Raw genomic sequence first — 11,281 nt, forward strand, 5'->3', positions numbered from 1 at the left:
GTCACACAGCTAGGAAGGATGTGAGGCAGGATTTGATTTCTTTTTTAACCTTTATCTTCTGTTTTAGAATCAGTAGTAAGTATTGGTACTGTTGTAGATAAATTTACACCCTACTTTATTCATTTATCTACAACTGTACCAAGGCAGAAGAGCTGTAAAGATGAGGCAGTGAGGGTTAAGAGACTTGTCCAGGGTCACCCAGCTAGGAAATGTCTGAGGGCAGATTTGAACCCAGGACTTCCTGTCTCACTTGTATTGATTATTTAATTTTAATTTTTTTATTAAATTTATTAATTTTAATTTCTTTACATTTTAATTAATTTAGTTATTTTATTAAATTGAATCACCCCAAAAATTAATTAAATAAAGTTAAATTAATTAAAATTAAATTAATTTAATTTAATAATAGTCTTTTCTCCTCATTTAAGTTGTAAATTCCTTGAGGGCAGGACCTGTAGATGATACTTTATATTCCTCCTGGAATCCTATATAGGTCAAGTAACAGATACAGTATACACTTTGTACATATTTGTTGATTTTGTGAACCCTTTTGTGCCCCCAAATAGAGTCATCGGATGACTCCTACGTCTCAGCTGGAGAGGAACCCCTGGAGGCTCCTGTCTTTGAGATCCCATTGCAGAATGTGGTGGTGGCTCCAGGGTTCGATGCCATGCTCAAATGTATTATCACAGCCAACCCCCCACCCCAAGGTGAGCTTTGGCATGGGGTCCTGGAATATGTGAGTGGGAAAAAGAGGAGGAATTCCGGGGTATTGGGGATGGGCATTTTCCTCCTTTTCTCAAACCCTCCAGAGATCTCTTGGGGAAGAAAGAAGGAGGGATAGGAGGTCCTGGAATGACCCATCCCTGATGATTTCCTTGCAGTATCTTGGCAAAAAGATGGCGCAACCCTCCGGGGCAACGAGCGGATCCTCGTCCGGGATGAAGGGGAGAGACACACTCTGCTGCTGCAGGAAGCCCGGCTAGCCGATGCCGGTCTCTATACCATCACCGCCACCAATGAGTTGGGCCAGGCCACCTGCAATGCCTCACTCTCTGTTGAACCTGGTAGGTAGGGATCTGATGGGGAAGGGGGTTGGGAACTGTTGTTTTTTGTTTTTTTTTACAGAGGAATGGAATAACTCTTTTCCTGAGTCAGATATGCTTGATAAAGGCCATAACGATCTTTTGACTAACTCTGCCTGCATTCTATTTTCAACCTAGAATTGAAGCTTTTTTCATGTATGTATATATGTAAGAATTTAATTTCACATGCCAGGAGACCAATTAAAAAACCATTTTTAAGTTTTTAACCATTTTAATTCCACTGCAATACAGAGAGAAGAATGCAGGATTTGAACAGGTCTTCATTCTTCTCTTTTCTTTGGGTGATTCTGGACAAATCACTTAAACTCTCTTGACCTCAGTTCCTCATCTGCAAAGTGAGGGATCTGGACCAGATGGCCCCTCATAGCCCTTTTGGTTCTAAGTCTGGGAGAGGTAGCTTTGTGTTTTAGATTGAGCCCTACATTTGGAACCAGGAAGACTTGGGTTCAGATCCCACCTCAACCACTTACTAGCTATGTGATTGGGCAAATCACTTAACTTTCCTGGCCTGTTTCTTCCTTCTCTAAAAAGATGAGGTTGTATTTCATGGCCGTAAGGTCCCTTCCAACATTAAATCTACGATCCTATATAACTGAGTACCCAGGATGGATAGGAGACTGTAAAGTCTTTGAAGTTTATCCTTAGGGCTTTCTACCTCCTTTTCCTGAATTCTTCCATCCCTGATTTTATTATCCCCAGGTCCCCAAGGGTTTACTTATTTAGAATTTTCTCCTCTCAAAATAGGAATAGATCAGGGAAGGTCATTCATACTGGGTTATAATCCATTAGAATCATTATCTCCACACATCTCAGAAGAGTATTTGGGGACAAGGCACTACTTAATCCCAAGGAATTTTGCTTGAGTTTTAGGTTTTATAAAGAAATGTGAGAAGGGACATAGTATACCAGTTGAACTTCAAGAGTCCTCTATGTGAGTTTCTTTTTATTTATAGGCCTGAATTCCTTGTATCAGCTTTTTTCTTTTTCTTTTTTTTTTTTTAAAACACTTACTTTCTGCGTTAGTGATAACTCAGACAAGGACAAGGACTAGGCAAATGGAGTTAAGTGCATTGTCCAGGGTCACACAACTAGGAAGTTTCTGAGGTGAGAATAGAACCCAGGTCCTCCCAACTCCAGATTTGGAATTCTTTCCATTGTTTCAGCTTTTGCTAGCATCATGTCTCTTTAACCCTTTAAGGTCCTCAGATTCCTTTAGCTCTCTTTGCCCAAGCGAGGGACATAAACTTTTGTTTCTTTTTAGGTTTTACTGCTTACTTGTGTGATATTGGGACAGTCACTCTGTTGGCTTCAGTTTTCTCATCTATAAAATAAAAGGATTGCACCATCTTGTTTCTGAGGTCCCTTCTAGATTTAGACCCATTATATTGATTCCAAGAAATGCACTATCCCTGTGACCTTGGGTAAATAACTTCCTTTCTCGGGACTGAGTTTACTCATCTGTAAACCGAGCATTTTGGCCCCGACAACAGTCTCTAAGGATTCATTTTTTTCATGGAGATTTTTTTAGAGGGTTAACAGGGGGCTCTTCAAATCATACTAGGTGAGCAGCCTTATTAGACAGTTTTAGTCATTATAACTTACAAGCTTTAAGTTAAAAGTGATTTCCTTGGGGGGCAGCAGTCAGGCCTGGAGTTGGGAGGAACTGGGGGGCCAGACACTACTTTCCTAACTGTATGATCCTGGGCAAGTCACTTAACCCCAAATGCCTATTGCTGGCCCTTTACCTGTCTAAGAACTGATACTAAGATAGAAGATAAGGGTTAAAAAAAGGTGATTTCCACCCCCCCCCCAAAAAAAAGTCCTTGTTGATACTCTTTTTTTTTTTTACACCCTTACCTTCTGTCTTGGAATCAATACTGTGTATTGGCTCCAAGGCAGAAGAGTGGTAAGGGTAGGCAATGGGGGTTAAGTGACTTGCCCAGGGTCACACAGCTGGGAAGTGCCTGAGGCCAGATTTGAACCTAGGACCTCCCATCTCTAGGCCTGATTCTCAATCCACTGAGCTACCCAGCTGCCCCCACCTGTTGATACTCTTAAACCTTTATGTACTCTTGGAATGTCTGCCATTATTATGAAGGTTCAAGGACTTTCCTATAGCTATAAAACTACTTTAGAATTTAGAACTATTGGAATTATAGAATCTTAGAATTGGAAGGAACCTCCAGGGTCATCTAGTCTGACCTATACTGGGACCAGAATAACCTCCATGGCATTCTTGGCAAAGGACCATCCAGACCTTGTCTCACATATGGTTTAATGGAATTAAGACTGGATTTTGACACAGAGGACCTGGTTTCCAAGTCCTGGCTTGATCATATAATCAGTATGACCTTGGACAATTCATTTAACCTCCCCAGGACTCTGTTTCTTCATCAGTTAAGTGGAGAGCTTAGGAAACGTCGTCTAGCTGGAATTTGGACTACGCGGACTCGAGAAAACAGTAAGAAAGATTTAGTGCTTGGCTAGATAACCTCTAAGGTCCCTTCCAGCAGCTTTATATCCTATAATCCTACGGCAGCCCATTCCTTTCGGAAGATCTTATTAGGAAGCTTTAAGCTTCCTCAAATCAGACCCAAACCTTCCCTTCTGCAGTTCCCATTTGGTGCCCCAAATTTTGCCCTTGAGGCCCACACAGGATAAACCAAATCCCTTTCCATATGACAGCAGTTTGATTCTTGGCGACCTCCATCATATGGCTGAACCCAAGTCTTCTCTTTCTGGGTGTCAGAGTGGGGACACAATAAATCCCGAGTTCTTTCTATAACATCCTACCGCTTTTCACTATACCAAACAAGGGAGGCTACCTTTGGGGTTCAGGGGGCTCTATAAGTCTTCTTAATCTCACCTAGACCTGGGAGGGGGGGCTTCTTCCTAAAGGCTGAGATGGATGCATTGGGGTCTGGGTGGGATGGGGTAGAAGTGGGGAAGAAGGGTTTCTCTCTCATCCCAGCCTCTAATTTAAGAATGACTTTAAGCAAGTCAGACAGACCCTTCTAAGGTCATTCCTTCTCTCTCCCTGCCTCTAGTCAGGATGGCTCTTTCTACAAAAAAATGGTTACCTTTGCCCACTGGGGCCCAGTCTCCAAATCTTCTATCTCAGGCCTCCCACCCAGCCTGTAGCCCTGGGGATGGGACAAGAGCTCAGAGGAAAATGGAATAGTGATCATCAGAGGTCCCCTTGTTTTCTTTTCTTTTTTCTTTCTTTTTTTTTTTTTAATATTAAAAGTCCTTCCTTGGCCTTAGCCCAACTTCTTTTGGGCCTAGCCCAATTTCTTTCTAGTGAAGCAAAAGCACCAGGCCCATACTAATTTGTGTGGCCCCAGCAATTCAATTAAGCCAGGATTGAATTCAGAGAGCCTAACTCCAGGACCAGCGCCGTCCAAGGCTCCATAAAGGGATACAGAAGGACTTGGCAGAACGGTCCCTGCCTCCAAGGACCCTCACGGTCTTCTTGGGGAGATGGACAATAGAACAATCTCGGACAGAGACGGCTGGAGCTATCAGAGGATTTTAGGATTTGTTTGGCGGGGAAGGAGGGACTGAGGACATTTCATGGAGGAGAGGCAGGATAAGTGAGATGCTCTGCTGCATTTAATAAGCTCCAAAGGAGAGGACACATCACAGCCTCTCCCAGGATGTCTACTTTTCCCAAATGCTTCTTGTTTTATTAGTCACAATCCAAACAGAACCTTTCCTGCTCCTGTCTCATCCCAGTCCTCTGAGCTTGTCCTTGGTGAGACGGAAGAATGTTTGTTCTTAATCTTCCCTATTAAGACAAATCTTTCCAGGATTTGAAGCTCCATATTCAATCCCCCAAATTTATTATTTTTCCCTTCAGGCTGCATAGTTTTAGCTCTTTCATTTTCAGTCTTTCTGTTCCTTCTCTGTCTCTTTTTTGCCTTCTTTCCCTATTCTTCGTGTCCTTGGTTAGTTGTGGGTCTCACCTTGACCCCAGGACTTTCTGAGCTGAAGATGGGGAAACAAATCCTACGTGGCTGCCTTCTTTCTGAAATCCCCCAAATTTGTCAGCTTCAAGAAGAATGATAACAATCATAAGTATCATCATTCTAGGCACGTTTCTATCACTTTAGAGTTTGCAACATCCTTTTGTGGCAGATGTTATTCCCATTTTATAGATGAGGAAGCAGGCTCAGATAGTTACTTACTCAAAAGTTCACATAACCTTAAAAACAAAACAAAACACCTTACCTTTGTCTTAGAATCAATACTAAGTATTGGCTCCAAGACAAAAGAGAGGCAAGGGCTAGGCAATGGGGTTTAGGTGCTCAGAGTCACCTAGCTAGGAAGTGTCTAAAGCTGATTTGAACCCAGGTCCTCCCTTCTTCAGCCCTAGTTCTCTATCCACTAAGCCACCTAGCATTTAATTTGTGGCTCCTGGATTCAAATGTAGATCTTCTGGGCTCAGTACATGGATTTACATTTCCCTTGGAAATCCAGCTTCTTTTCTCCCAAATATACCCAATGTTATTGTCTCTGGTCGACTTATTTCTTCTCCTTATATCTGCTACTATTCCTAATTTTTTTTTTATTAAAAATTTCTTTCCATGGTTACATGATTCTTGTTGTTTTCCTTCCTTCCTCCTGGAGTTGACAAGCATATATTTTAAATTGTATTTTATTTTTTATTTTATTTATTTAATTTTTTTCTGCTATTTTCTAGATGTGCAAAGGACAAAGGAATTTTATAGGCTTAGAAGGAAATAAGCTGAGTAGGGAAGAAACTTTTGAGAAAAATGGAATTTCTTCCCCACCTATCTCTGATTTTGTCCTTCTCTAAGTACTAGCTCTTGCCTCTGGGAGGCATATACTGTGGGTTGATGGAAATGGGAAGAAAAGAATTCAAACTAGAAACTGATCATTTAAAAGCAGTTTTCCCTTCCACAGAATCTGCATATAATTTATTGATCCTTCCTTTGCACCAGAGAAGAAGTCTGAATTTTTTCTTTTATGGAGTGTTTATGGGACCTAATTGTAAATCTTGGGTTAAGAACACATTTGGGAGTTTCTAAACTTTTTCTATGTCATCTCTGGCCTTCAAATGTTGTCTGTGGCTTCCTCAAACCTCCCCCAAGATTCTCATTTAATTTTGTTTGCTGATCCAATATATAGAAACCTCAAAACTGAGAAGGGGAAAGGCTTGGTGTGGAAGGGATAACTGTAATTTGAATTGAAGAAGTCTTTATTAAGTACTATTATATAGAAGGCATAGAAGTGCCTGGATTTGGGGCCTGTTAGAGAGGAAGGAAGCATTCACAAAGTGATCTGGTGCTCAACTTTTATTCTTTGCAGTCCAGAAATCAACAGGTACTTGCTGGAGCTACCCACATGCCAGGCCCTGGGCTGGGCTAGATGCTGGGGAAAGACAGACGATTCCTCAAAGGCTGCGAAGGTGCTGTCACACCAGTCTCAGTGGCCACCAGTTCCTTCCCAGACTTTGGGCTTCCTGAGGTTTCCCTCAGATCTCTTGGTCCAGGAAAGGAGAATCAAGTTAAAAACTAGCTTCTTAGAGCTATAGGAATTTGTAGGAATTTCTTCATTCATGGATTCACTCAGGAAAGGAGAAAAATCCCCTTATTCTAGGCATGGTTAGCCTTCTTCTTTTTTTTTTTTTTTTTTTTTTTGTTTTTGTTTTTGGTGCTTTCTTTTATTTGTTGTAACTCTTTCCCTTCGTGGTCTACTCAAACTGGGGGGTTGTTTTGAGCACTCCTTTCTCTGCTAGAGTTTGGGCATATGAAGCAGCGAGGAGACCCTTAGAAAGGGGCTTCTGGGACCTGGCTTCTTCCTTCTGTCCCTTTCCAAGTTGGGAAGTTTATTACAAACAGATCTGCAAATGTCTATTATTGTCTCGCTCATGATCTATATCCATGTGATGAAACACCCCCTTGTAGAGAAGGGAAGAATAGTTGTGGCTAAATTTCAGATCACCCTAACCAAGCAGTCATCTAGGGGTACTTTTATCTATTAGAGGGGGGCTGAAGAAATTCAGGTAGAATGATCCAGGGGTCAGCAGCCAGTGGTGTTCCCTTCTTTCCTGACTGGGACATTTCCTCCTAAGAAATTCCTATGAACACCTCCAGCTCTAAGGAGCTGGTTTTTAACCTGATTTATTTAACCTGATTTATTCATTAATTATTTAAATCATTTATTTGTTTGTTTGTTTAACTTGATGAACTTCACTGAGATTCTAGTGAGGTTCCTATGGTATAAGAGGTGTCTCTTCCTGGGTCAGGCAAATTTGTTTGCTTGGTTTTAAAAAAATTCCTTATTTTCTGGCTTAGTAACCACTCCAAGACAGAAGGGCAAGGGCTTAGCATTTGGGTTAAGTGACTTGCCCAGGGTCACACAGCTAGGACGTGTCTGAGGCCAGAGATGAACCCAGTTCTCCTGACTCCAGACCTGGCACTGTGCCACCTTGCAGTTCCTAAGGCACACTTGTGAACTCTACGAGTTGGCTGCACTAAGAAACTCAGAATGGGCAAAGACTGGGATAAGGGATAATATGGAAAGTAATTAGGTAACAGTGTGTGCTTCCCAAAGCCCTCCTCTAGTCATAGTCTTTTCATATTCTGACTTTTTTTTTTCTGGGAATTCTACTCCACATTCTCCTATAAGGTCTATGGCTCCCAGGTGTCTTCCTATGCCAAGTCTTTGTAGTCTGTACCCAGCATCCAGACCAGCCAAGAAGTCTGCACCATTTGTCTCTCTTGTCCTGCTTGAGAGCCCTCCCTTCTCCATGCAGGGAAGTCAGAGGGGCTTAACAGTGAGATCTAGTGCTACTAAAGATACTAACCTTAGAATCTGGGTCTGGAAAGAACCTTAAAGTTCATCTAGCTGATGGGTCCTTCACATAGGGGTCTGTGAACTTAAAAAAAAAGATAAAGGTGTTTAAATGTAATGATTTCCTTGGTAATCCTCTGCATTTTGTTTTGTGCCTCTTTAAACATTCTCCTTGAGAAGAGAACCATGACCCCCAAAAGAATCCCTGATTTTGAGTTCAAATATTTTGTTTTATTTTTAGCTTCTGCTGAGAATTAAGGCCATTCAAATGAAAAGCAAAAATGTAAGAAAAGAAAATATGAAAGGCTAATGAAGCAAATAGTACAAACCTTATCAAGGATTATACCTACATCTGCAGACATCTGTTATTTACTGATTTAAAAAACCCCAAAAAACCTTACTTTCCATCTGGGAGTCAATATTGTATATTGGCTCCAAGGCAGAAGAGTGGTAAGGGCTAGGCATTGGGGGTTAAATGACTTGCCCAGGGTCACATAGTTAGAAGTGTCTGAGGCCAGATTTGAATCTAGGACCTCCCATCTCTAGGCCTAGTTCTCAATTTTATTGATTTTGTTTTAATCCTTACTTTCTGTCTTAGTAGCAACTCTAAGGCACAAGGGCAGAGACTGGACAAATGGGGTTAAGTGACTTACCCAGGGGCACACAGCTAGAAAGTATCTCAAACCAGGTCCTTCCAACTCCAGGTCTGTCTCTTTATCCACTGAGCCACCTAGCTGCCCCCCTCTTGTTATCTTTAATGCCATAGTAATAGTCCGTACAGCAGGGTTTTGCTTCTGCTTTTGGATCTGCATTTTGGGGGTTTGTCCCTGTTTGTTTCCTTTTGTCCCATCCCCTTTGCACAAATCCCATCCTTACATCCCTCAATGTTTGCTTCATCAGAATCTTCCCCAAACCCTCATCTTATAGATGAAGAGACTGAAGCCCAGGAATGATTTGCCTGGAGCCACCCAGTAAATAATAGAGCTCGTGATCTCTATTCGATCTTACCACCTTTCATGGTAGTGAGAAAAGAGCATCTCTGGGGTGCCTGGGAAAAGCACCTGCCTGGGAACCAGGAGATGCCGGTTCTGGTCCCTTCTTGGTTATTAAATGTCTCGGATAAGTCATTTCATTTCTCTGAACCTCTGTAAAATGAAGGGGTTGGCCTGGCTGATCTCTTGGGCTCCCTAATTGCTCAGATGAGCTATGGTTCTGTCCTTGGGGATAACGGAGCCCCGTGGAGGCTGAGGAGAAGGGGCTTCTGCGCCAGGCTCTTGTTCAGCTCTGGTCTGGCAGCCTTCGAGGAAGCAGGCTTCTTTTACCCTATAAGGCTCTGTTTGGGCCAAATGGCCTGGAGTGGGGCCAGCCGCCTAGAGTGCAGAGGACGGAATGAGCCAGTAAATGGAAAGATGGAGCCTATGTGGAAGGAGAGACTATCCCGGGCCAGGAGCTGGGGCTGGGGCTAGAAGAGCTCTTAAAAGGAGGCAGTAGGTCCTTGGGAGGACAGGACTTGTAAAAAGCCTGGACCCTTATGGGAAAAGCCAGCTCTCTCCTACAGTCCTCCCCTCCCTCCCTCCCTCTTTTCTTCCCTCTCTCACCAGGCTCTGGCAGCCAAGGGCAGCTTCTCTCCTCCCTACAGAGACTGGAGCCAGGGTCAGTGGTGAGAGGGGAGAAACACACGTGGGAACAAGTAAATGGAGCCTCTCTGGCCATATGAGGGTTAGTGGACCAGGGTCTTTCATGTTCCTCCCTAAAAGGGCTGAAGGGTTCAGTGTGCTTTGGGTAAGTAGGTGCCACTGATTTTCCCATCACAGGGTCTTGTGTTTTATGTTTTTCCTTTTGAGGCATACAAGGTCTAGTGACTTGCCCAGCATCACACAGCTAGTTAAATGGCTGAGGCTGGATTTGAACTCAGATTAGCATCCTGTTTTATGTTTTTCAAAGGGCTTTCATATCATTATAGGAGGTAGGCAGGGTAAGCACTATTATACCCATTAAGCAGATGGGAAAACAACCTCAGGATGGCAGTTACAAAGAACTGGGAATTAGAACACCTGAGTTCTATTCCTGCAGAGGCTAGATGCCATAAAAAATCACTTGAATTCCTGAGCAGATGAGAACAACATACATAGACATTCTAGGTTATATCAGCCATATCTCTGAGCTTTGTTCTAGTCTCTTGTACAACTTTGTTTTCATGCTATTATTATCCCTATTTTGTAGTTGAGGAAACTGAAGCACATTTTGGTAAAGAGACTTGCCCAGGGACACACAAGCTGGTGTCTGAGACTGAATTTGAACTCAGATCTTCCTGCCTTAGGTCTAGTTGTCTTAGAGAACAAGCTGGCTATTGAGCCAGGGCTACCGGAGGAGTAGAGACTATTATCCCTGGTTATCTTCCATTTCTTCATGCCCAAAAGTAGTTTACTAGCTATTTTTCTGAATATATCTCTGGGCTGGATGCTTGAAAGACTGAGTTTCATGTCTACGTTATCTGCTTTCAGTGAATTTACAGGCTGAGCACTTGAACCCAGAGGGGCAGCTTGGTGGTATAGTGAATAGAGTGCTTAATGAAGAACTGAAATCAAATCTTCTTTCAGACATATACCAGTTGTGTGACCCTAGGCAAGCTATTTATTCTCTTATCCTCATTCACAAAATGAGGTGGTTGTGACCCTGGACAAGTCACTTAACCCTTGTAATCTAGCTTTTACCACTCTTCTGCCTTGGAATTAATACTTAGTATCCCTTTTAAGAAGGAAAGTAAGGGTTAAAAATGATGGGATTAGACTCAGTGGCCTTTAAGGTCTCCATCTATAATCTGTAATATATTGAGAATATCAAGAAAATTGAGTGATAGACAAAGGGAAAAAGTTGATCATAATAAATATTTGTTCTATTTTCAAGTAAATGGAGGAAGTAAGTATGGGAGAGTGGAAAGAGTAATGAATCTCGGAGGACCTGGGATCTAATCCTCCCTCTAATTTTTACTATCTTTGTGATGTTGGGCAATTTGCCTTACTTCCTTAGGTCTTCATTTATAAAATGAGGAAGTTAGTCTGTATAACCTTGAAGTCTCCTTCCAGTTCTAAATATATGAAAAAGAATTAAGTAAGTGGAAACTGCCTTCAGGGGGGCTAGTTTTGAAGGGATGAGAAGACCTGTTAATAGTTGAAGCAAATCTTATAAGTCTGGGAGGCCATCCTGGAAGAGGTTGGATTTAAGAATCTATGTAAATAATAATGAGAGAGAGAGACAGACAGAGACAGAGAGAGAGACAGAGAGACAGAGACAGAGAGACAGAGAGAGACAGAGAAAGAGAAAGAGAGAGAGGGAAGGAGAGATGGGGAGAGAGA

At 42.3% G+C, this 11,281-nt stretch overlaps 1 protein-coding gene across 1 annotated transcript in view; it reads left to right on the forward strand.

Moving 5' to 3' along the window:
* Window positions 1-11,281, forward strand: part of SPEG (striated muscle enriched protein kinase) — an 83,162-nt gene that overhangs the window by 17,779 nt on the left and 54,102 nt on the right. Inside the window, exons 5-6 of the mRNA XM_044669440.1 lie at window positions 567-710; window positions 885-1,067. Coding sequence (XP_044525375.1) covers window positions 567-710; window positions 885-1,067 — 327 coding nt within the window. The remainder of the gene's footprint in view (window positions 1-566; window positions 711-884; window positions 1,068-11,281) is intronic.

Source organism: Gracilinanus agilis, chromosome 3 (genome assembly GCF_016433145.1).
Source record: "Gracilinanus agilis isolate LMUSP501 chromosome 3, AgileGrace, whole genome shotgun sequence".
Lineage (NCBI taxonomy): Eukaryota > Metazoa > Chordata > Mammalia > Didelphimorphia > Didelphidae > Gracilinanus > Gracilinanus agilis.